General features: G+C 52.9%; 8 protein-coding genes across 8 annotated transcripts; 4 read left to right on the forward strand and 4 right to left on the reverse strand.

The window, feature by feature from the left end:
• Window positions 1–1,637: 1,637 nt before the first annotated feature.
• Window positions 1,638–3,643, reverse strand: PG998_008669 (carboxylesterase; the record flags this gene model as incomplete). The annotated part of the gene is made up of 4 exons (XM_066875485.1): window positions 1,638–2,417; window positions 2,470–2,789; window positions 2,843–3,169; window positions 3,247–3,643. The coding sequence occupies 4 exons, from the start codon at window positions 3,641–3,643 to the stop codon at window positions 1,638–1,640; spliced, it is 1,824 nt and encodes a 607-aa protein (XP_066731430.1).
• A 1,071-nt stretch (window positions 3,644–4,714) lies between these two features.
• On the forward strand, window positions 4,715–5,797 carry PG998_008670 (uncharacterized protein; the record flags this gene model as incomplete). The annotated part of the gene is made up of 5 exons (XM_066875486.1): window positions 4,715–4,897; window positions 4,973–5,012; window positions 5,077–5,144; window positions 5,199–5,637; window positions 5,718–5,797. 5 exons carry the CDS (start codon window positions 4,715–4,717, stop codon window positions 5,795–5,797), a joined length of 810 nt encoding a protein of 269 aa, XP_066731431.1.
• Window positions 5,798–9,585: 3,788 nt separating this feature from the next.
• On the forward strand, window positions 9,586–10,850 carry PG998_008671 (uncharacterized protein; the record flags this gene model as incomplete). The annotated part of the gene is made up of 2 exons (XM_066875487.1): window positions 9,586–10,164; window positions 10,314–10,850. 2 exons carry the CDS (start codon window positions 9,586–9,588, stop codon window positions 10,848–10,850), a joined length of 1,116 nt encoding a protein of 371 aa, XP_066731432.1.
• Window positions 10,851–13,089: 2,239 nt separating this feature from the next.
• Window positions 13,090–14,476, forward strand: PG998_008672 (uncharacterized protein; the record flags this gene model as incomplete). The annotated part of the gene is made up of 3 exons (XM_066875488.1): window positions 13,090–13,257; window positions 13,335–13,964; window positions 14,018–14,476. 3 exons carry the CDS (start codon window positions 13,090–13,092, stop codon window positions 14,474–14,476), a joined length of 1,257 nt encoding a protein of 418 aa, XP_066731433.1.
• Window positions 14,477–15,320: 844 nt separating this feature from the next.
• On the reverse strand, window positions 15,321–17,380 carry PG998_008673 (d-lactate dehydrogenase (cytochrome); the record flags this gene model as incomplete). The annotated part of the gene is made up of 3 exons (XM_066875489.1): window positions 15,321–15,413; window positions 15,504–16,951; window positions 17,104–17,380. 3 exons carry the CDS (start codon window positions 17,378–17,380, stop codon window positions 15,321–15,323), a joined length of 1,818 nt encoding a protein of 605 aa, XP_066731434.1.
• A 937-nt stretch (window positions 17,381–18,317) lies between these two features.
• On the reverse strand, window positions 18,318–18,956 carry PG998_008674 (uncharacterized protein; the record flags this gene model as incomplete). The annotated part of the gene is made up of 2 exons (XM_066875490.1): window positions 18,318–18,479; window positions 18,792–18,956. 2 exons carry the CDS (start codon window positions 18,954–18,956, stop codon window positions 18,318–18,320), a joined length of 327 nt encoding a protein of 108 aa, XP_066731435.1.
• An 835-nt stretch (window positions 18,957–19,791) lies between these two features.
• PG998_008675 (uncharacterized protein) lies at window positions 19,792–20,669 on the forward strand (the record flags this gene model as incomplete). Its single annotated transcript, XM_066875491.1, has 4 exons — window positions 19,792–19,944; window positions 20,150–20,226; window positions 20,470–20,572; window positions 20,619–20,669. The coding sequence occupies 4 exons, from the start codon at window positions 19,792–19,794 to the stop codon at window positions 20,667–20,669; spliced, it is 384 nt and encodes a 127-aa protein (XP_066731436.1).
• A 1,031-nt stretch (window positions 20,670–21,700) lies between these two features.
• Window positions 21,701–23,979, reverse strand: PG998_008676 (uncharacterized protein; the record flags this gene model as incomplete). The annotated part of the gene is made up of 2 exons (XM_066875492.1): window positions 21,701–23,741; window positions 23,816–23,979. 2 exons carry the CDS (start codon window positions 23,977–23,979, stop codon window positions 21,701–21,703), a joined length of 2,205 nt encoding a protein of 734 aa, XP_066731437.1.
• Between the last annotated feature and the right edge of the window lie 1,440 nt (window positions 23,980–25,419).

Below are 25,419 nucleotides of genomic sequence, written 5' to 3' on the forward strand. Positions count from 1 at the left end.
GGCACGGTATAGAATTTTCCATCAGTGCATGTGTCATACAAAATGCAAAACATAACTGTTGATGGTGTCGCACGGGAGATGGGTTCAGATGGTAGAAAATAAGTGCTGCTACATCGAAAAATCTAAATACGCCAGAGAAAGTTGTCAGGTCATAATATATGTAGACCAAAGAAACTGAAAGCCAAACTTGTCGTCCTTAGAAAGAAAAGAACAAAAGAAATTAGTCCAGCTGAAGCTCTCATTCCCGCAGGGTGCCACAAGTCCATGATGATAGTTGCTGTACATCATTCGCAAAACCAACATTTATGAACCTTCCGCCTCGCGACTGGCGAGATCACCTTCGAGCTCAAATATTTCATGAGACTGGGGACGATCGCCTTCGGTGCTGGCATGGCCACCTTCCAGCTCAGCTTCGCTGTCAGATTGGGGACCTCGGGATGCTAATGGGAGATCAGCAACCTATATCCAATTCCAGGCGAATACCTAGCCTATGAGAAGAGAAACACACAAGGAGATGATTAAACAGAGGGTAAGTTAAGAGTTAAATATTAAATAACGAATTGTTTCTCTTAAGCTAACAGCTTAATAAGAACGAAAGAATCAAAGAACAAAAGAACAAAGAGCACAGAGGGTAAGGGGAATAGGAGAATGGTGTGAGAGATGCCTACGTTCGTGAACCCAATGTCTTTGAACAACCCACCCTACTGGTGCTAATACAACGGTGACAAGGAGGATGGTAAGACTGATGATTGTCGAGGCGGGCCAAGCTAAGCTGACGCTGTCTTCGATCGTATGCATTATGTTGGTGTGATAGTAGATTAACTGATATTTGCCCAAAATGAGATTCAGAAGTGAATAGTCGGGGCTTGATAATAATTGAGATACATTCTCTATTCCCCTAGGGAGAGAAGCTACCTACTCTTAAATACATCCAACTCTTAAGTACGGATCTCAAAATTCCAACGAAATACAAGGCGTACCGGCCTCCTCACCTGCATGCATCCTGCATATCAAAGTATTGTCCCGCAATGCTCATTGGCTCAGGTGCAAATCGACAGGACAGTGGCGGCCACTAATATACGCCTGAACCTCTGATTGCACCGTATTGGTGATCTGAGGAGAAATCCGATGGAAAAGTGTAGTGCCAAGCTGACCATGGAGGCGGATCCGAGCGAAAAGTGTAGTGCCAAGCTGACAATGGAGCCGGCTGACTGCAACTCTCCTAGCCGAGACTAAATATTGTTTTATTTGTCAATTATAACCAGCACTGCCATACCTTACAATACGCCAGGTTGCTTGGGCTTTGGGAATACGAAGGCTTAGACTAAATCGGAGTGTGGGATATGCATCGAGGCATTAGTTTTGTTATCTTAGACAGGTAGGTATTTAAGGGTTTCTTTTAAAGAAGCTATTCCATACTTATATAACAATATATAATTTATTTAAATTACTATAAAGCTTTTTATAATAATTTATATTTAAAGTACTTTATGGGAATATAATTCTATATATATATTTAAGTAGAGATAGGGGTATATAACAGCGCTATACCTAATCGGAAAGGAGTCTAAACCCGGAAGGTGCAACAGCGTGTTCTCGACTGCAAACTGGAAGACATACGCATATCTATGAGTTGTCTAGAAGGGCACTCTTGGAGCTACCTCCCTCCAGAACGAGCACCGGTCACCGCGTCCTCCCTCCCAGCTCGTAGCATTCACGAGGCGAAACGTATTGACAATCCCACTGCCGTTGCGCTCGTAGTAACTAAGATCCGGCGTGACCGTGACCAGTGCCTCAAGGCCCCCCGTCGTATTGAGGTCCATCTGATACGGCTCCGCGAGGGTGTACGCCGGCCAGGCGAGCCGGTCCCCATCCGCAGGCGCCGTGGCGTTGGAGAAGCCGGCCGTGGCATCCGCCAGCGAGATGACGGGCGTGCCAGACACGATGAAGCCGCCCCAGATCCTCTGGAACGCGCGGCGGAAGTCGGCATTGGGCGGGCTGTGGCCGGCGGGGAAGTACGCGCCCAGGTCCGCGCCGTGGAAGGCGGGCGTCACCGAGTACTGGTACTTCCAGGCCTGGCGGCGGGAACAGTTGTCTTTGTCGCTGCTGCTGCTGAAGGCTTCGGCGAGCCATTGGGCGGGGCAGTCGAACAGGGACTCGGCCGCGATGTTGAAGACGCTCTGCTGCAGGCCCGTGGCCATCTCGGACACCGTCAGCGCGGTGGGGCCTGAGTCGCCGAGCGTGTCGTGTCGGGTGGCGTTGTTTCCGGTCTCGGACTGGTTGATCTGGTAGATGGAGTTGAGCTTTGCTAGATCGTCCGCCGTGAGGTGTGGGAACGTGGCGTATATAAAATCGTCGTAAGCGTCTCGCGTGGAGACTTCGGGGTTGGTTAAGGGCACCCCCTCGTTCGCATTGTTCTGTTCATGGTCATTAGATAACACCTCGTGGTCTAGGGCACAGGGGACTTACACCAACTAGGATTCGCTTTCCGGAAACCTTGCCCAATTGTAGCTGCTTTGATGGCAGGTCTTGGATGTAGTCGTCGTCGACCACTGGACCAAATGCGAAGCTCCCAAAGTAGCCGCGGGTGGTGGAAACGATGCCGCTTGCGTTCTGCAATGTTGTGGTGTCCGCCGAGACCAAGCAATCAAACGTATCAGCACGGTTCTTGAGCCTTGAGACAGTCTTGTTACCACAGCCTGCGAGCGCTGCGAAAGCATCGTAGTTCGCTGTGGGGAACTCCGCGTCGAATCTGTAGGCAGGGGGGTCCAGGGGCTGGCAATGATTGCCTAAGTAGAATCATGGTTAGCATGAAGTCGGAACCATCAACCGAGAAGGAGACATACGTTGTTGAAAAGGCTAGTCTTTTTGCCGCCATAAGCCATGGTATGATACATGACGGAACCCGCGCCGGAAGACTCGCCGCCGATGGTGACATCGTTCCCGTCGCCGCCGAACTTGGAGATGTATTTTTTGACCCACTGCAGCGCAAATCTCTGATCCAAGAGGCCAGCGTTCAGCGCCCCTTTGGCCTTGACCTCTGGAGACGCTAAGTATCCGAAGGCCCCCAAGCGGTACTGAATCATCACAACGATGAAGCTCTTGTTGTTGTTATTGATGAGCTCAGTCGGGTCATCGGTGGCCCCAAATACTGAGTTTCCTCCTCCATCTGAGATGATCGTCAGTGTCCATCTGTTTGTTTGCAGCCATCCAAGCCAGAGGGCAATGCGCAGTGTATGTACTTACGTATCCACATAAAGACCGGCAGCTTGTCGGCGTTTGGCGGGGCATACACGTTCAGGTAGAGGCAATCCTCATTTCCGGGCTTCGAGTTGAAGCCGTAGATGACAGGCACTCCGAAGGCCCCGGTCTGCGGACAGAGCGGTGGCGGCTCAACGGCGGACGTGACGGAGCTGTCGTTTTGGAGCGGGGGCTGCGGGGCTTGCCATCGCAGCTTGCCTACCGGCGCGGCGGCGTAGCGGATGCCCTTCCAGACGTGCAGGTCCGCATCGAGGTCGTGGTACCCTCTGTAACTGGCGTATCCGAGATCGACAACCGGGCCCGAGGAAACGGGAGCTGTCCATGCGGGTGTCACAACTGCAAGGGCAACGGCGAGCGCCAAGCGCACAAGGCCGGCTCGCATGGCGAAAGAGGTTGATCGCATCTGTTGGGACCCGAAAGTGGTGTGGAGGTAGCACGAAGCACGCAGTAGAACGTCGCAGCCGGCGAGCACAACACAAAAGGTGGTGCAATGGGCTTGGGAAACCTGGAGGTGCGGAGTCACGGTCTTCTTGACCGTCACACACACGTAAGCAATGGCCCTGGTTGGGAGGTAACAACATGTAAGCAGGAAAAAGCAAGTACTGGGGGTGGGGCTTGTCTTACCCCTGTCACCGGCTTTCCCGGCCATCGTGAACCCGGGGAGAGTGAGCTGCAACACTCCGAGTGACACTTCGAGGCCTGAGTATCAGTACCCTCCTGTTTTGAGGACTCACCGTGATTTGGGGGACTTACCAAGACCCTAGGGGTCTCATCACGATGGTTCTATATTGCAATACACATACACAATGGTCTCTCCGTCAATTACTGAAAGAGGGAGGTGTCCCTGATTGATTATGGTGTAAAACGGAGCAGAACAAGACGGCGGGATTGATTAACGCCCGCCGCACAGGGAGGATTGAACTTGTTCAGATGTATTAACTCTTGCCTATATATCAGCTCAGCTACACGTTAACGCAAGAGTTCGAGCTCATTGTCCCAATTTCTCGCGAGAGCTTCATTGTCGATGAGAATGGTCCAAGACTGCTATATATTCCCCATCTGTAACTGGCCGATTGAACCGAATTGAAACTGTCTGCGTGCATTGGGTTGTTCTCTCAGTTAGATAGGATCGTGAGACTGGCCACGGGGGTCTGCGGTCGTGCTAGACTAATATCCCCTCTGTGACGAAAGGGGTATTAATGTGAGATACCTACCAGATCGTCAAAGTGCATGCTGTATCACTACGTAGGTCATGCTTTCTTCTTGTTCTTTCTTGCTAGATAATCACACAATCAAAACTATACCATCGTGATGAAAGGGTGTATTGATCCGAAGCAGCTGCTAGATCGTCAAAGTGTGTCAACGTGACTCACCTAGTCACGGTATTCGATCGTGAGCATTCGGATGCGTTTCCCTTCATCACACTTTAACAGCAACTCTCCAGACCGCCACCATGAACACAAGCATGCCGGATCCGGCCTATTTGGCAGAGTCTCGAGCCACGGAGGTCATCATATGGTTCTCCATCCCCATCCCCATCATAGTCCTCACCACGATCCTGCGACTATACGTCCGATTAGCAACTATTCCGAGAAGCCGTCTTAAGTATGACGACTATTTGATAGTTTGCGCGGCTGTAAGTTATCTAGTATTGAATATACGTTTACTCTATATATATATAATGGAGATATAGGCTGATATAGTATTACAGATTGCATCCTTGACGGCCAGTGCACTCGGACTCGCCTTTGGTGAGTAAACCTCTGCCTCTCCCATATCTATATTGTTGGTCGCACGAGCTGACGACCGCCAAAGGACCACCGTACGGATTCGGCCAGCACCTGGTACTCGTTCCGCCTGACCACTTTAAAATGTTCATGATGGTACGTATACATATCCAATAGTCAGTCATTTCTTGTACTAATCGTTCGTCACAGGGCAATTATATATTCTCCCATTTCTACAACCTGGCCATAGCTACGGCTAAGCTCTCCGTTCTGGCCTTGTACCATCGACTCTTCTGGGTAAAGTTGTGGTTCCGACGTCTCGTTATAATCACATCCGTCTTCGTTACGGTCTGGCTCCTGTCGATGGAACTATTCTTGCTTTTCGGATGGCAGCCGATATCAGACTGGTGGTCCGGAACTGGCGAGGACTTCGTCCATATAACCCCTTTTGGCTACTTTGCCAACATCACCAACCTTCTGACCAATCTTTTGATCTTCGCCATGCCTATCCCGGTCATTCTCAAGATACAGATTAATCTGAACAAGCGGATCGGCATGTGTTTCCTCTTCTCATTCGGGCTTGGGACTTGCATCATCAGTGCGGTCAGGTTGTTTTGGATTTTCTCGCTGCTCTCAACCGATATTACTTGTAAGTCCTTCAAGTGTACTGATTTCTTCCCTTGTCCCTGGCAGAACGCAGATCAATATGCTGACGGGAACACTTTGCAGGGGATCAGGTACCTCTTGGGGTACTCTCTGTCTGGGAGATGTGCATGGGTGTGCTCTGTGGCAACCTGCCAGTGGTCTAGGGGGCTCTGAAGGGCTTTGTCGACAGATTGAACACCTCCCCTCGAGGCCAATCACAAGAGCAGTTTGCGCTACATCATCTGGGTGTGACGGGGAGCTTGCAGGCTGAGTCCCAAGAACAGGATATTCACGCTGGTGAATGGGAGCTCTTGGAAGACAGTGTGAGGGACGTGGGACTCATTTAAGACTTAACGTCCTTTAGAACGACTCATTGTTGCTTTTGACTGGGTGGAAATGTGATGAAGTTTAAGATATTACATTGAGACTTTTTCTGTTCACTAAGAATATCTTATCTTGCTAGTTGAGACTTATGCATATTAGTCGGTATACACATTTCACATTCTATCAGTCCTTCAACCAATATAGGAGGTATCATTATGAAGAACAAAAAGAGAGCTATCGTTGAGTGTGATATAAAGACAAATGAAATGGCCGGTAAGTAGCATGCCCGGGCCAGGGACTGAATGTCATCATACTCCGTCGACCCAACAGTGTGGACTCAGGCAGACCTATAGAAGGAAGAGTCCCCGAGCCAGCACCACCGCCTTTCCCTTGTTTCCAAGCCCTCTCTACCATGATAAAATCAGTAGACTCGCCATCTCAGCAAGCCTAAAGCCTTCCCTCGCACGTCACCACCAACTAAACCCACACTGTTGGATGACCCACACCTGCAGCGCTACAGTCATGGGTCACCCCAACACAAACACAACTATACTCGAGGCTATTCAAAGATACCCTTTCAACCTTCGAAGTGCTGTTTACGAAAGAAGTCTAAATTATCCCTTCTTCTTCCTTCTTTTTTCTTTTTTTCTCTTCTTTTCTGTGTCGATGAAAAAGAAACCACTGCCCATGAATCATAAAGAAATTCCTCGAGTAAGCGTGCATGAAGGTTGGCTGCAATATCAACAATACCGCAGTTGATGGTGACGAAATCATCTCATAGAAGAAATCCTTGGGTTCGTCGCCATGAAAGAAACCACTTGTGCTATCCACTCCAATTCTGTCGTTCGAGTCATAGGAATTTGTACTTCGTCTGTCGCTGTCATTACTCTGGTCTTTCAGTTGCTCTTCTTTTCTTAGGGTGTTGTCGAAGTGAATGTCGTTAGAAGTGACGATCCTACACTCCTCTGCAATCACTGATATGAATCAAGTGGGAATATAGTGCCTGGTCTGGTTTTCCGCAGGTGCATGTGTACCCTCCACCGTGATTCGACATCGGATGGGCAAGACATGTGTTGAGATGTCTCCGGTAGTGATCTTTGCGCGCTCCAGTGAACCCGCATGCACATTTGAAGACTACTGTCGCTGTATCAGAGTGTGTCTTGATCTTCTGGTGTCTTGTCAGATCCTTCTTGTGCAGGAAGGACTGCTGGCAACCATCTGCATTGCAGACAAATGGTTTCAACCGGTGCGCTCGCATGACGTGTCGCCTGGCAAAACGGTCAGTTTGATACAAGGTAGCATACTATGACACTGACCTCCTCTCTGCATCGCTCCTGAAAGCTGCCTGACACGCAAGGCAACTAAATGATGCCGGAAGTGGCGACAGCCTATGCTTGGACCTCTTTTTCGATAGTCGGTTCAGGGTGAGTTCAGATCTCGCCAGGATTGGGCCGGAAGGCATTGACATGCACTCTCCAGCATCTGAACCACGGCTTCTCATTGGTGTAGGCAGGACTGGCACGAGCTGCGACGTTGAAATTGGCGTATGGGGAACTGAATATGCGTCCTGAATCCCGGATGTGCAAGAAAATGACAATGAAGGCGTTGTTCGTAGGCTCTCGCCATGTGGAGGGCCCGGCGTGTTGAGAGTAGTGTGAGGCGAAAGGCTTGTGGCATCTCCTGGAAAGCTGAACCCATGCCAGCCATTGTCATTTCCATAGGAACTTCGAACGATGTCTGTGCCACCAGATGTGTAGGGAGACGCCCTGTCGAGCTCTCCGGGGCTGGTTGTGAAGGGCAATTGAGCATCACCAAAAGGCAGGTTGCAACACGACGCTGTGTTATAAGTTTGGTTCTCAAAATATGGCTTTTCGAATTGAGATGAACACAACAACGGAACTGGGACAAAAAAGACAGAAGAAAACGTATTTGGACTCGGGGACAAAATTGGATACGGATTCGGAGCGGGCGAGGTAGAAGGCAAATCATGCAATGCGACACCAAAGCAAGGTGTCAAGCGAGCTTGGTCTTGCCATGTAGCATCACATGTCAACGCATTCCCGACATCGAGCCCATCACCGCTGCCAAGAGGAAACCATTCATTGAGCCAGTCGTCCCCAAGGACTTCTAGGCTTATGTGATGACCATCTTGACTTCCAGAGATTGTTGACGCCCCGGTGCCGGGGCCTCAAGAATCTAGGAATCAAAATTCGCAATTTATATTTATTGAAGATACCACAAGAGGTATAAGGTGAGGGGTGCAAAGAGAAGTTTTACTGTCGATTGACAATTCAACAAATAAGTGTCAAAAGGCGGCCCCCAGCGTACGAAAGATGTACGCTGGCGCCACAGATTTGGCAATTGGGGAAGAGGAGAGGATGTTATGCTCATCGGAATGGGGAGGGATGAACTTTTAAAACGTTCAGAGCTCTCTTTTGGTATCACTCGGGACGGGATGTACCAGTACATAATGAAACCTGAGGATTGAAGCTGAACTGGAACACGCTATGAAAGGGGCCACCAATCAGGGGCACACATCATTCGGAACCGAACTGGCTGTGCAGGACGACGCATGTCTAAGGAACTTTGATTGGTGGCCCCTTCCAACCGTTAGAAAAACCATCATTCGTTAATGCGTTGTCTTCCAAGAGGGGGCATTTGTGCATTTCGGTCTGCGGCAGGCATTCGGGCCACCAATGGCGTCAAAGGCATCTTACCGATCATGTTGCCTTACTTGGGGCCACCAAAGACGTGAAAGACTACTCACTGATCTTCTTGCTTTTACCTGGGGCCACCAACGATTATGGCCGTCCTCTTAAGTTATTTGGCATGGGAAAGGGGCCACCAATGAACATTATTGTATGACCTCTGTTGTTGAGAGGGGGCCACCTATTGGGACAAGTGAGCTTGAGAACTTGCGATGCTACTTTTGTCTCGGGAAGTTATATTATAGACACAGTTGACAGCAGAAAATGGCAAAGTCGAAGCAGTAGATCTATCGACGTCTCCATTGCCCTATCGCTGGCATATACAACTCTAACAGTACGTGCAGCGCATCAACCCCTTTTATGCCATTTGTTGTATCGCCGGGCATGCTACTGATATGGTTCAATCAGTTTGACGTCAAATTCCAGCAGCATCTAATCCCTGCCCAACACGCAACAATGCATGCGATGACCTCACCAAGCACAACCAGACCTATTTCGTCCATGCAGGCATCACACCATTCCAGAAATCAGTCAACGGCTGCACCCGCATCACTCCTTGAGCGCTACCTCGAGCAAACCCCGCGTGAGGATCCGTGGAACGCCTTGAATAAAGTGGAATATCTGGCAAGGAATGACAGATCGATTGGCAAAAGTAAGCCTTGCAAAGCCGGTAAAAGCGCCCATCAGCTGTAGCTGATGCAGAAGGGTCAGCGGCGATCGGCATTGCTGAACTGGATGAACAAGTACATGTACCCCAAAATCCAGGGCAGGACACAATTGTTCAGGCAGGCTGAATTTCCGCATTTGGTACCCCAAAGCTCCCCGAGTTCTTGGACGTTTCTTTCTCTTGATCTTTTCTGCAATAATACTACCTGAATTTTGCAACCCCTGACTATTTGACCCTTTGTAACTACCCTACTATGAAAAAGAACAATGTTACAGAGAACCATTATGGCGATGATGACACAGCTGAGATCAGCAATTCGCAACTTGAACATTTGCGTTCCAATACTTTGCTGCGATGCAACAAACACTCGGCTGTTTACGTGATTCCAGTATCCCCAAACAACTCAAAAACCACCAAGCTTTACGTCTTCGAGCCCCTGGACCAGACTCAGAAGTGGTTCTTTGAACGGGTGATGTGGCCGAAGCTGAGGAAATCTCCAAGATACGATAGGGAGTTCAGATGCGGCAAGCACCACTGCGTTAGCTTTCATCAGGACTACCTGGACGGGTCAACGGAAGATGAAGACCGGGTTGGTGCCATTACGATAGCAAAACGATTATTCCAGCAGTACCTAAACTCGGATCATGCCCTGCTATTCCAAGATGAGCCACTCCCCCGAAAATATCGTTCCAACGGCTCAATATCATGTCTTACAATACCTGTGCCCAGCGCCACTACTCATGAGGATGGCGCAGGGACTTTGTTTGAGAATCTACCACGCCGGAGGCGACGAACCCGAGCATTACCGCGCGATCGGGATCAAGATATGATCGTGGGTTGGGCCCGAATGCTGGCTCAAGAGGTGGACCTAGATGTCACGAGAGGGGCATCTCAACCGGGGGCAAATTCTTGCTGCAGTTGGCGCATCCGCAGAGATTACCCCCGATTCATGGCCAAGACACACTTCAAATGATGATACAGAAGCAGTGTATCTGGGCTGAGAGACTGGCGAGGATGGTGAGCCAGCTACCTGGGGCTTTACAGAAGCAACAGGATTTGAGGGACCAAGCATGGCTGGAAGGACTTCCATGGGTTCAGCGGTGGTTTGTCGACAATAGAACATCCAATAATGAACACAACGGTGGTGTCTCTCCTGACGATGATGAGTTGCGCCAATCTACTTATCAATGGGGGAAAGCCATGAGGTGGATGACGAATTGGAGTTTTGATATGTTTGAGGGCAAGTCGGATTTCAGCTACGGGTTGGATGACTGGTTGCAATGCATCACAAGCAATGTTGCCATCCATCAGTGGAGCCTCGACGAGGAAGAGAAGCAGCTCGGGCAGGCCAAAGGTCCGAATGCCATACTCGTGAGGATGGTCAAGACCCAGACAAGATGGGAGTTGACGAGAGGAATGGAACCATTGCTTGGGCAAATTCACGATGCCGCAGAGACTGAAGCCCACGAGTGGAAGTCCTTGTGCCAGAGGCCAGCTACCAAGGATGATGTCCCTTAGCATACGCGTCATAAAACGCTGGGAGGGAGTTTTGATATTCGATGTAAAATGAATAGGGGTCCCATATCTCCCATTACGTATTTTTGCCACATTACTTACGAGTTCCATCCCAGACGCTACGTCTGCTGCCTACCTTCTCGTATTGCCTTGCGATTACCTCTGAGGACACCCATTCGGCTGCGGACGGCTGTACAAGATGTTTGCGCTTTTCTTCAAGACCTCGGTGTACCAACTCGACTGAAATTCGCTCGCCTTGCTTTCGGCAGCTTTGACGTGCGGTTCTTCATGGCGATTCGATGACAGATATTGCACTGCCTCATTGCCGTCCATTACCGAGAGCCGCGAGCGGGGCGGTAACTCCCACCGTCCGTTGCGCTGCCGTTGAGAGATCCAAGTTGCGATCGTAGTTGGGAGTGCTCATAGCTAATCTGCTTCCGCCGATATAGTCTGAGGCATAATCTCGAGATATAGCCTGCGCAAGGCGCCAATAACCCGGACGGCCTCGAGGCGCCGGACCTCACCCCGTAACAAAGCAGGGGTTTCAGTGGGCGTACCAAGAATTCTGTGAGTGGAATTAAGCATGCATCAATTAACGAACCTAGACTGGGCGGTCTCTCAATATAAGTTTTCGATCGTATTGCAAAGACTCTTCCAGCGATGTTACCCTTTTGGGGAGGTTGATCAATTCGGCCCGAGTCATTGTCGCAGAGTAACCAAACCAAACCAAGGCGCAAAATGCAGACTTCGTACATACAAATCTGCAGGCCCTGAAGATCCACCCTTGCTTACCGCCACGGTAACGTCCAAAAGAGAATTGCTTGCCATTACCCCGGATGGTCGAGGCTTACATACAGATGAACCGGGAGGTCTAATTTCCAGAAAGACGATCCAAAAAGGCAATCTAGACAATTCCTCCGAGGCTCCGACAAATGAGTTTTGAAATATATACAGCCCTGATCTGAGGAGGCCGAGGTCCGCCTTAAAAGGAGTTTGATCGGAGAGGGATCGAGAGGAAGTGTTTCCGCGGTACCAAAGACGAGCGTTGGGAGGCTCAGCTCAAACACCAAAACAACGCAGCGCCCACAAGTTTTGTTGTACGGTAGCCAATATCCAGCATTGATACGACTATTACTGTAGATGTTCGTTGTCCATTTACGGCCGGCAATACCAAGCGCACAGTCTCGTGGTTGTCAGGCCCCTGGCGTGATTTGATGACAGACAGCTTGATTCGTCTTCAGCACTTGCATGATATGATGACTGCCGACCCCAAGATGGGGTGTCCAGTCGGTTCCGGCGGAAAGGTCGACGATCTGCACACACATGCGCTTTCGGTCACTGGACCAGGCCACGGCCGCCGCATTTGGCAGGTCGACAAGGCGAGGACGAGCCCGTTCGCCAGTCGCCGACCAGCGACAGCCTTTTTCGAGCAAGGGGGTTGAGGCCCGTGAGCCTCCATAACAGGTTGGCCCCCCGGTTTATTATACGGGCCGGACCGACTAGGTGGTCGGCGAGCGTCAGGGGGTCGACGAGCTTCCGGGTCTTCCGCGGCCAATCAAGGGGCCGCAAAATCTGACAGGCGGAGATGAGCCCCCTGATCCATCACGACACCCCTGCCCGTGGCTCACCGCGTAGGAGTCGAACCTCGAATATCGATGGTCCGTGAGATTGCAAGTGACGAATCGCGCCTGGGTTCTTCATGCCAAGTCCGCCCAGGCACCTCGTGAACTGCACGCTTCGTCCCATGTGTCTGACCCCCATCGCCCACCCATGGCGCGGCAGAACCAAAGAGTCGGAGGCGGGACCAACGGTTCAGTCAAGATGGGTCGGCGTGCCTCCTCGACTGCAGTCACAGTCAGTTGTCTTGCAATCAGGTGTCGCAGCGGCGCAGCGAGAGCCGGCAGTGGTGGCAGTGTTACATATTATTGAGCAAAGTGCCGTTCGGGCCTCTTCTTTCCTGTCTTGGTCTTTGTTCTTACTGCAACTTAACACACTCGTTTTATAACCCAACGCTGCCGATCGTTGTATCGCGGGAGATAGCTGCCCAACCGTTGATCCTCCGAACGGTTGAATTAAAGTAATCCCATCCCCAGGTCATCCAATCTTTGCGCCTGGATCGATCTCTGGGTGTCCCTTCTTTCTTTTTTTTCATTTCTTCACGCTCGTTAAAAGACCCTCCCCCGTAAAACGGGTAGACTTTCGTTTTTACCCCAACCGACGGCATCGGTCTTGATGTAGTCAAATGGCGATTGATCCAGCGCGGGCAGCCGAGACGCACCTACCACGGATCCTGGGCGTCTCTGCGACTTTCCACATACTCGCCCTTATTCTCGTCGCCTGTCGAGTCTACTCGCGAGCATGTCTGGTCAAGTCCTTCGGAAAGGATGATGCTCTCATCATTACAGGAGCTGTGAGTATTTCCTTTGGCGGTACAAGTGAATGCCTTTACTCTTGAATATGTATACTGACCGGCGTCTGATGACACAGGTATGCACACTGTGCGGAGGCATGATCATCCTGATGGTATCGGGAGAGCACGGGCTCGGACGCCATCGCGACACGCTATCCGACGACGACTACAAGATGTACAGCATGCTCTCGTGGGTCCAGAGCCTGCTGGTCTCGTCGGTCGGCATGGCCGCCATCAAGGTGTCGGTGGGCGCCTCGCTGCTGCGGCTGAGCACGAACCGGCGGTTCCGGCAGCTGGTGCTGGGGCTGATCGGCTTCACGGCCGCGTACTGGGCGCTGGGCTTCCTCAGCGTGGTGCTGTACTGCCAGCCCATCGCGGGCGTGTGGGACCCGAGCATGCGCGCGCGTGCCAGCTGCTACCCGGAGTCGGCCTTCATCCGCTTCGGCTTCTTCAACACGGCGTGCAACATCTTCACCGACGTGTGCTTCGCGACGGCGCCGCTGCCGCTGCTGTGGTCGCTGAAGCTCGACCGCCGCGTGCAGCTGTACCTGGTCGTCATTTTTAGTCTCGGCTACCTCGCCGTCGCCATGGCCGTCGCCAAGGCCGTCTGCCAGGCCGCCTTCTGGGCCGACCGCGACCGCACCTTCGACCACTGGATCCAGTTCTTCGGCTTCCTCGAGGCCAACGTCTCGCTCGCCGCCGCCAGCGTCCCGGCCCTCAAGCCGCTGCTGGGCCGCTGGTTCAGCCTGCCCAACGACAGCTGCTGCCGCCAGTCGCCCGAGCCGCCCGGCGGCACCAGAACCCCGCGCAGCAGCAGCAGCGGGGAGACGCGCAGCGGCCCGCCGACAGCTTCGACATCGAGGCCGAGCTCGGCCTGCGCGGGAGGAGGAGCACCACCACCGATACCGCTGGTGACGTTATGAACGACGACGACGACAAGAACAACATCAACAACAACGACAACAGCAATTACAGCCATCACTACAACGACAGTATTAATACCTGGGACGACGTCAAGGGCCCGCAGCAGGTCCCCGTCAGCCACATCCGCATCCACGAGCTCAGCAGCGTCGGGTCCACACTGGAGGCGCCCAGCGAGTTCACCGATGACGGGGCCAACGGCAGCCGGGACTGCATCCTGCAGGGGGACATCTACACGGCCAGGGACGACCCGATCCGAATCATGAAGACCACGGAGGTCACCATTTCACGAGATTAAAAAAATAAACATGCATTGGGTTAATCAAGGACAAAAAGGCAACAATCGGGCATTATCAGTCCAGTGGGAACATTGGATATCTAGGGGTGGTCGCATAGGCACTCAACGTCAAATTGGTGTCACACAGGCAGGAGTTTGGGTCATTTTTGCTCAGCGGACTCGGATTCTTTATGATATCAGGCTTTCCTACGTGTTTCACCCAAAAGGCGTTCATTCATCTTGGTTTATACTCGGCAAGGGTCGAGAGAGAGAGAGAAATGCCCTGGGGCAGAATAAAGCGCTAGAGCAGCTTGCTATTGGCCTTTCGGGGAGCCATAGCCTCCTGAAGCTCAACGGGTGGATGGCAGGTAGATAATCTTACATCAGACATACATTGTTCTCCCCTCCTGCGACCTGTCAAAGCAAAATTTACCTGATTCCAACCAGAAACGTGATTTATGTTATGCATGCCGGTGAATACAGCAGTGCTTTCACTGTTAATTACACGGATACGCTATCCCGAAACTGTCACATGTTAAGCAGATGGTCCTCCAGTCAATATGTAGATGAATCGCATCATAGTCTTTCCACCATCGTAAGGCACCAAACCGGCCTCCCCGGTTGACGCTATTCGCCATGTATATGTACGACATTGGCGTTCCTCTCCGCTGTCAACATGCTTGCTCGCTCGCTCACCAAATCACTGCTCGATGAAGCGAAAGGACCTCGCAGTTGTGTTCTTCTTATATTCAGGATTTGCCGTTTCAGTTGGAAATGGTAGGTATATATCCGTTCATACACACGTCAAGACCAAAACGGCCCAAGACAAGACGCCGGTCCAGATATCACTATATCGTCTCCCACTCTACCATTCCGCAACCTCGCCAGCCTTCGGCTTCTGGACCCTGACGACCTTGTCGCAATTCAGCAGGCAGAGGGGATCAAGAGCTAATTTGAGCTATTTTACGAATCAAGACATGTTAGCAATCTCATCCTTGTCAATCGATACGGGAGGAGGGGTGGGAGGAAAAGGGGCAAAAGCACAAACCTTTCGCATAGTATCCACGGTGGACTCGCCCAGCTCGTGAGGGAGGTAGTCCCGCTTGACCAGGCCGACGCCGTGCTCGCCCGTGACGGTGCCCTCCATCTCGACCGCCTTCTTGACCATGCGGTGGACCAGGTCCTCGGCGTCGTGGCGCTGCTCGTCGTTGGAGAGCAGGATGATGTGGAAATTTCCGTCGCCGACATGGCCGACGATGGTGCCGTACATGCCGCTCTTCTTGATGTCGTCCTTGGTCAGCTCGATGAGCTCCGGCAGCCGGCTCATGGGCACCGCCACGTCGCCCGTCCAGACGCGGTCGCCCTCCTTGGCCATGGCCTGCGTGCTCCAGAGCGCCTCCTTGCGCGCGCTCCAGAGCTCCGCCTGGTCCTCGGCCGACTTGGCGAACTCGAAGCTCTGGCTGCCCGTGGCCCGGGCCATCTTCTGCACCAGCTCGACCTGCTCCTTGACGCCGCGCTCCGTGCCGCTGAACTTGAAGAAGAGCGTCGGCGACTCCTTCCACGTCTTCTTGGTCATGCCCGCGTGGTTGATGCAGCGCATCTGCTCGTCGTCGAGGATCTCGACCGCCGCCACGGGCACGCCGTCGCCCACGACGCGCGCCACGCAGTCGGCGGCCTGGCGGATGGTGCCGAACGAGCACACGGCCACGCTGGTGCTCTGCGGCTTGACCGTCACCTTGAGCGTGGCCTCGGTCACGAGGCCCAGGGTGCCCTCGCTGCCGATGAAGAGCTTGGTCAGGTCGTAGCCGGCCGACGACTTGCGCGGCCGCTGGCGCGTCTTGATGACGGTCCCGTCGGCGAGCACGACGGTGAGCGAGAGCACCCACTCCCGCATGGTGCCGTAGCGGTAGGCGTTGGTGCCGCTGCAGCCGGTGCCGATCATGCCGCCGATCATGGCGCCCGGGCCCGGGTCGGGCGGGAAGAACAGGTTGTCCTGGGCCAGCTGCTCGTTCAGGATCTCCCAGCCGACGGCGGGCTGGACCACAACATCAAGGTCGTCCTTGTGCAGGCGGAGGACCTTGTTCATGCGGCTAAAGTCGATCGAGATGCCGCCGCGGGTCGGGGTGAAGTGGCCCTCGAGGCTGGTGCCGCCGCTGTAGCCGACGACGGGGATCTTGCGGTGGTGGCAGACCTTCATGATCTGGGAGACCTCCTCGGTTGTGGCGGGGTAGACGACGGCGAAGGGCCGCTCGGACTCGTGGGCGCGGTAGGAGGACCAGTCAGAGGTGGAGTGCGTCTGCAGGTCTTGGTCGATGGTGCTGACGTTCTCCTTGCCCACGATGTCGGCGAAGTCGGTCCAGGCGGCCTCGAGGTTGGCCTTGCCCAGGTTGTGCCGCAAGGGGCGGGCTTGGGAGAGGGGAGCTGTCGAGTGGGGGTCGGGATCGTGGGGGCTCAGGGTGCCCATCCAGTAGGCGCCGGCAACACCGACGACGAACACTAGACAAAAGAAGAGCGACGGTTAGCATCTATAGCCTTTCCATAGCATCTTGGATTGTTCCACGTCCGACTCTCTGCAAGAAACCGCTGACTTGGCGCAAGAGGAATTGGAGCAGGTAGCAACGTAGGAAAACCATGGTAAAGCAACGTACTGAAGGTAATGGCCCAATTCCTAGAGCCGGCGGATTTCTCTCTTTGCGCGGCGAACTTCTCTCGTTCTTTCCTCTCGCGAACGATACGTGATGATATACTCTCCAACATCTGGCCCTTGAAACTAGGGCCATTGGACCCTTCCTTTTCTGTCGCATAACATCGTAGAGATGACCGTGTGAGGAGACTGTTGGGGCATCGCAATCGTGCTGCAGCAGCAGCGGTGGTGGTGGCAGCGCGAGCTGAAGAGCTCCTTGCGGCGCCGAAACTTCGTAACATGGTGGCTGTCGGATTTGGCACTGTCGGCGCGATGAGGAGGGCGGACGGTATGTTGGGCTCTTGGGGAAACCAATGGGGTCAATTAAGTATCACCTCCGAGTGAGCATCGTCTCTCCGAGGGCGGCGTCGATTCGAGGTGGGCGAGTCGGGATGGGCGGGATGTGGCCCGAAGTGTTGGCCGGTTGAAGCTCGTCAATTCGGTAGAAAATCACGACTTGGGGGCGCGCGATAAGAGCTTTTGGCTGGGGGTCATCGCCAGCTGCAGCCCTCTCGGTAAGCCAATCGCCTAAGCACCCTGCCCGCTCCACTGCTTTCCGTCCGGGGCGGGGTGTTTCTTTGTCTCCTCCAACGGTATTCTGCACGGCAGTCAGACAATACGATGGCAGTGGTAGAAATGCCAGGCAAGGAATGACATATTGTATAGCTCTGGATAGCATGTGATCCTTTCAGCCGATTGCAGAGAAAACCTGGGAAGCAATCACTAACTCAAGCTGACTGTTGGACTACTTTTGAGGTGAAGACCCCCTCACCCCACCTGCAATGCGAATAAGCTGCGACGTCCATCAACTCTCGGCACGTGCCGGGGATCTTTCGGCAACAACGCATGGATAGGTCAACTGATCTAGATTACTTGGATCTCCGAGGATCAGTCGCATGATTACAGGTACTCGAGCAAACTGACTGGAACGCCCTCTTGTCAAATGTCCCGTCTTGGCCAAGAACCCACACCGTGGGGGCACGCTGACAGCCCGTTACTGACGATACCATTACCAGCCAGACGCCGCAAACCAATGTTGTATGGATGCATTCTTTCTGGTATTGATATGCGTCTTGAATGCTAGTAAAATATGTTCCTGTTACTTCTACGACTTATCTTCGAATTGATCTGGCCTCACAGACTTCTCCTGCAGGCTCAAGCTCCCTGTGTGACTGGATATCACATGCCCACAACAACACCACCCTGCAGGCTTTCCGTGCCCTTCTCTAGCAGCACCGCCGGTCCTCCACTCGAACCCCATTTGACGAATGGCTCGTCAGGGCATGCATCAAAGCAGTAGCGGTATGTATGGCCTTCGGCGAAGCAATCGGCATTGCAGGGCTGTATCGAAGATCACAGCAGTGTCAGTCTTCTGGTACGCGGACCAAGCGAGAACGGAAAATCCGGGACAGGATACGGAAGCACCCACATAGGAAGCACCCAAGGTAGATTTTATGAGGTCATGGCACTCAGTGCAGCAAGACTCGGGGTCAAAGCCAGGCTTCTGAGAAGAGGCCGGGGCAAAACAGTCCTCGTAGCAGTACTGCATTCACCGTGAAGCCTGTTGTTAGTACAAAGTTATGGTTTACGGAACCAGGGCAGGATGGGCATGACGAGAACCGCAGGGTAGGAAGCAGAAGATATGAAACTTACGTAGCGTTGATCTTCGAGGTCCTTCTCGACAGGTTTCGGCTCCTTTGTAGGCGCTGGTCCTTTGATAGGGTCGATAAGTTCTACAGGAGTGGGCACCCCAGTAGGTTCCAAAGGAGAAGCCGTGGCGGTCGCGACGGCCAGTGCGATGAGAGCAGCGAAACGCATGATAGAAGAGGTGGTTTTAATGGCTTTGGCCAACAGTCAATGAAATGGGTCGCTCTTGGGGATGGGAGGGGTTCGTTATTCACTTGGGTTTCCTGGGTGGTCAATAATTGTGAGGGAGAAACGTTGATTCTCGGGTACTTTGAGGACAGAGCGAGAGCAATCCTCCGTGAGTAGGCCGCATCCCGTTGGCCATCATGGTGCCCGAATCAGATTGACCACAACGGGAGAGAGGAGGAAGGGTTAATTGATTTTCACAACTTCCCCTCACATTGGCTGCCATTAAGGGCTTTCTCGATTTATGCGAGTTGTTTTCACTGGCGTATCTTGAAGAGTTCCAAAAGTATAAAAGATAATGCTACCCATCACGTGCCTTCACGACAGCACAAGAAGAATTCGTGAGGTTGTAATTTCTGGTCCATCAGGGTTACTGGCTCAGTTGAAAAGCGACTTGGCGAGAAGTTATGAGCATCGATGTAAGTTCCAATGCGCTTTTAATTAGTATTCACAACTAACGTCTCTTCGGCAATGCGGAACTCAGCTTCGCATCAAATTGGTGTTTTGTTTTTCTCCTTTTCTGGAAAACCTCGAGGGCATTATGTAAAGGGGCTCATGTAATGTTTGATATGCCCAATGTTGAAGTCATTGATGTAAGCTTAAGTATTCGCTCTCTTAGATTCAACCAGAGAAAGGGGGAGTGGGAGGTGAATATAACAGTCGTTTACTCTCTAATCCTGTTTCACTCTGTAATCCAAAGCCCAACACCTCTTTCCACAACATTCAACACCACTAGTACAGTTCCAAGTAACCAGCACCCAATACCACCTCACCCATCATCATGCGTTTCGCAACTCTCTTTGCACTGGCTATTGCAGCCATCACCACCACAGCCCTTCCTTCGCCATCTGCCGAGGAGCCCTCGGACAAGCCCCTTCCTGTGCCATCTGATGAGCCCACGGCCCCTCCTGAGCAATATCGTGATGAACCCGACGTGAGTCTCACCCTTCGCTATCAGGTTTATTTTGAGGCGATGTGGCATTACAGCGTAGCAGCAGAAGGAGGTTGACAAATGAAGTAGTATAAGGCGCTGACCTAGCTAAGCAACAAAAGAAAGAGAGCGAGCTACGCTATATATATACTAGAGGAGGCATAGCACGTGGACTAGGCCACCGTGCTATGCTCCATACCAGTGACAGGGGCCTACCCCTGTTACTCCTAATGCGACAGGCGATTCTCTTTCGCCCGCCCTGTCCCGCTTCGGCGGCTTGACGACGTATAATTGACTGACTTGCCACATCAGCCCTGCTACATCCACTGTTTCCTCGAGGGTCATGATTTCCAGGAGTGCTACGACCAGTGCTATGAGCCGGTCAGGGAAAGGGTCTCGTACAGAGCAGTCTTTTATGGTGTGAGTATTTCCCCAGCCTTCGCTTTATCTCATTGTTGACTTCCCCTTCTCTGTTTTCCTGCTCCGTTCCTGCTTGACAGAACTGACGCTGCAGTACTTGCCACACAGGATTGCTATTCCCAGTGCCGCGCCATGGGCCACATCGACACCTTCTGCTCTAGCCATTGCCCTTGGGCTTAAGGTCATGGGAGTCGAGTGGAAGCGCAATGAAGTATGAGCTGGAGCTGAAAACCTGCAATGCGACTTCTGAGGGATAGGTATACGTGAAGGATTGTGACGTCCTGGAGATGATCACGCAACCAGGCTAAGAAACATGAGCGGTTGTAAAGCTGCGGAGCTGGTGGTTTGGAACGCATCGCGGCTACAACACAGACAGTGCATGAGTATAGGCAATGATTTCTTTTGATTCATATAATAACTATATTGAAACAATCTTGTTGTGACCGTTACGCTACACATGGGTGGCTTGATTTCGGTGAAAGTCGATACACGAGTGAGGTTAACTCGTAGAAAGCATGGCCCATAATGAGTAATTTACCCCGAGATATTAGCTCAAAAGAAGTCACTGTAGCTAGTGACCTCGAGAGTCTCAAAAACGCATCAACTGCTGAAACTAATTCCTGTGGGCTGAAGATAAACAGTCGAAGGCATTTATCCCCCTATCCCTGCCTACCTCGGCTGTTCAACACGATCAGCCTCACTCTGCTTACAGCATTCAATACCACCATCACGTTTCTGGGTCAATACCATTGCATTCACTAGGGCCCGAGGCGAAATATCAGACCACGTACTAGTTATAATGCTAAAATGGTCTTGTTTCCCTCGCCAACGGGCCGATGGCTCGTTGGTATGTATGGTCTGTTGCGTTTGTACTGTCCCGGTTCTGTGTTCAAGTACGCATGTCGGCATACATTGTACGATTATGGTGTTGGTGTATTTTTGTTCCTACAACCAACACTTCTCCCGTGCCCTCCCGTGCTAACACCTCGTGATCTAGTACATGCTGAGCTCGGTGTTTCATAGCATGTATTACGCTTTAGCCCTCCGCCGGCCGTTGTCAGTACGGTGTAAGGGCTGCGGCTATAGGGTAACGGAGACATGACGGTCATGGCGAATTTATGGCATGATAGCAGTCTCCTTCTCAGGTATAAACCTTATCGGTGGGTACGGTGGGTTGTAGATAGGCTGGCATTGTAACTTAAAGAATAAAATCCGGGGCTATTGGCGTATGATCGTCATTAATGATGCTAAAGTGATCTCCCAAATCTACACTAAACGAGCCCAACTCGCAACTCATAATCGTCATCATCATCAAAGCAAAACACCCTTCCCCCATATCTCACCCCTTCCACCCCGCCCCGACCAACTGCACGAAGAAGCCCGGCGCCCCCTGGGGCCCCGAGCCGCCCCTCCCCTCGACGACGGCGAGGTAGGCGCGCAGCTCGTCGTCGCGGCTGATCTCGATGGTCATGCCCTCGCCGAGGATGCCCTCGACGCGCTCGCAGACGGTGCCGGCGAAGTCCTTGACGGCGACCTGGCGCAGCTCGGCAAACGTCCGCGTCGTCAGCGTCGAGATCCAGATGGGCGGGCCGCCGATGTGCGCCGGCGACGACGGGTGGAGCCGCAGGTACACGGCCACGGGCGGCGCCGGGGTCGGCTGGTGCTGGTGCTGGTGGGTGGGGGCGAACGGACTGGCGACGCCGCCCACGAACGCGTTTTGGTTATGGGACGACGAGGGCGTGGCCAGGGCCTGGGTCGCGGCGGTCAGGTGGGGTGGTGGGGCCATGAACGACGGGGCCTGGGCGTGGTGGTGGGCGTGTCCGCTGAGATCTGGGGCATTTAGGAGTACGGGGAGTGCGGGAGTATCGAGATGCGGATCAATGGGCAGGCCGTGGTCGAGGACGGTGCCTGTCATCATGTGATGATCTTGAACGGGACTGGTCGCCAGCGACTGTTGGTGCGCAGCTCTGTTCTGGATAGTCTGGGGCACATTCACCATCCTGTGGTCATGCGACTGGAGGTGGCCTGAATTCCGGAGGGGAGATGTACCAGAATCTATCTGCATGGGTTCTGGAGTTTCCGGGTCTGATGCCAGTGGTGTGGAAGTAGATGGCATGTGTATCTGTTGAATAGGAGTGTAGTCGGCTTCCGCTAAACACCCCTCGTCAGAAGGCGACATGTCAGGAGGCGTAGCTGCAGTGATTCGAATGTGTTCATCTTCGGCTTGTGGCGTCCTGTGACTACTCAAAGGCGAAGTGACAGGTCTCGACGCTGTTTTCTTGGAGTCCCTCCTGGATTGGTCGTCTCGAAGTCGCTTCAATATATCTCTAGCCAAGACCTCCACAGCGTGCAACTTCTGTTGGTGCATAGGGTCACCGTACCCTGCAGCCAGTAGTCGGAGCAGCACAGCCGAGTTCGATACCCATATCCTCTTCAACTCTTCCCAATGCTCTTGGCCTGCCTCGATCTTGCTGCTGAAGTTGTCTTGCTTGAGGATGGCAATGTATTCTTGCCGAATGGTCCTCGACTCCTCTGGGTTGATCTCCAGCACGTTCTTGGCCTCGGCCATGGTCATCTTCTGCTCCGCCGTTCTCATGCGCTTGGTGACGTCGGTGCATATAACGTCCAAGGCAAGTCTTTTGCCATCGAGGTTGTCTTGGCTTGCCCACATGACCGTCTGCAAGTGAGGAATCTCCCCGATGAGAACACTCTTGACCTCTTCCCAACGTGTGGGACCGGCCACCGTCTTTTTACTTACTCCAGTCACTTCACATATCCGACCAAACCTGAGCCGTACTTCCCGGTAGAGGCCAGCGTCAAGCTCAAGGATCACCCTGCTCTCATCAATGGTGGTTTCGGAAGGGAAGCGAGGTGGGCCTTGTGTGTCTGCTGACTGGCCATCTCCTCCACGAGTACGCCGCCGGCGTCTCCGCGATTCTAACCTTCCAGCAGCCGCAGCTTCGGATTTTGACGGTTTCTTCGGCCACGATGCACCAGTTTGGGGCGGAGCATGGTCCTCGTACATGCCAGTGTCTGAAATCTGGTCGTCGACGCACTCGGTATCGCTTAGGGACAGGCCTGGTATGGAAGACTGAGCCTTCATGGCACCGCCATCTCCATTGCCGACAGCTAAGTGGTCCTCCGAGACCAGAGGGTTGGACTTGCGGAGCAGCCAGCGGTTCCGCGACCGGACTCTCATCAGCTCTCGATGCTTGATGTCAAAGCCATCCTCTTCGGTCAGGACACGCAGCATGTCCTTCTGCGACAGATTCTTGGCCCATAGCTCCTGAACCCGCGCGACGAGGCGGTCATTTTTGTGAGCCGGGTTCTGTTTGGAGGGGAAGTCCCAGCGACGGAATTGAATCTGATAGGCACGTTTGCTGTCGAAAGGGTCGGCAAGTCAGTTGGATATATGTGGGTAAGGGGACTCGGTCCGGCGAGCGACAACACCCACTTGGGCTCGGGGCTCGGCAAGCCGCTGGGATGGATGGAGATCGGGCACCTTGGAGTAAAAGCATGTTCCGAGCGCATGATCTGCATGATCTCCTCCAGCGGCTTCTTCTCGTCGATATACAACCGATAACAGACGTCATGGTACTCCTCCCAGTTATACACCATGATTGTCGATATTGTTCATGATATTGGTCGTTCAGCGACGTCCACAATGCGATGGGCAGCTGTCGCGGTCGCCGGAGCCCTTTCTGTTTTTGCGTTTCTGGTCGGAAGAGACGGACAGACAAAACAGGCAGACGCGGACGCGCGGACTTTGGAGCTGAACAAAGCTGAGCTAAGCCAATGTGACAGCCACGCCATCAAGCCACAGCTACAGCTACAGCCACATTCTGGGGTCGCTCCGACTGGCCATGGGGGAAAAAAGCACAGTGCATATATCGGAGAACATGCTCTCTCTGGCCTCTCAACTATATGCAAAGGGTCGCATGACATCTAGGCAGCTAGCCTGGTGGTCAAGGTTGTGCAGTAACAATCATACACATTCATCGCGTATTTTTATAATGAAGTTTCATTGGTGTATCGCAACTTGAGAGACAAAGAAATACTCCAGGGGATGAGAGCGGCCAGCGGTTCATTCTATTGACCGAGCAAATGTTTGTACGACGTTGCAATACTCGGGCGGTTAGCTGGAATTATAGCCCAGGCAAACAGCCTTCTTCCTCGATAGTCAATCAGCCAATGCCGTGACACGTTGGTTCCCAGTAGCCTGCCGACTAACTTGCTAGCACGCGACCTATGCGACTTGGACGTAAGTGCACGCGACGTCTATAGGCGTTGAGGTAAGATTCCGTTCCGACGAAGTGACAGCTGCATTTCCATTGCCAGGTGAGTATGATGGCTATGCGTATGCAAAGGCTTCAGGTTTTGGAAATATAAACGTGGTGAATGTGTAATGTGATTGGCTGGGGACCTGACGTGTTATTGATGTCAACGAATATAAAACTGGGGCGCGAAAGAGGAGAGGGAAAGAGCAGGGGAGCAGCTCCCGAGCCCTACCACGCACCTTCTGCCAGTCTGCCTTCCCTACTGCGCCAACGTAGGCTACTGTAGAAAAACAGCGGATCACTACCGCACCATGACTGCGGCCATGACTGCGGCCATGACCCAGGCTCGCTATGACATAGCACCCTCATCATCACATCACAGTGGATTCGCCTCCCCGTCTGTCAACTATCACTCGCAGTAGCTCTGAATCTTCTTTGATTCCCGGAACCATCGCCTAGACATCCGCCCACCCGCCCCGCGAGCACCCCCCATTTCCATCTCAATCCAGTCCGGGCGATTCCCAGAGAGCCATTGCAGCTCCCAAGAATCCCGACTTTGCTCATCCGGCGACAGGTCGATTCGTGATGACGAACCAAAGCTGTCGAATTTGCCTTGTTCATCCATCTCGTCCGCCAGTGTACCGTGTGCACCGCACACCACCGCCGCCAAAGCCAGAGTGACAAAAAACACTTATCTCTTCCACGTGTGCGGCAGTGTGGACTTTAAACTCCCCCGGCACCTTCTGATCTTCGCTAGCTCTGTAATGATAAACCCCGTCCC

The sequence above is a fragment of the Apiospora kogelbergensis genome, assembly GCF_038363985.1.
Source record: "Apiospora kogelbergensis strain CBS 113332 chromosome Unknown utg000005l_segment0_segment0, whole genome shotgun sequence".
Taxonomy (NCBI): Eukaryota; Fungi; Ascomycota; class Sordariomycetes; order Amphisphaeriales; family Apiosporaceae; genus Apiospora; species Apiospora kogelbergensis.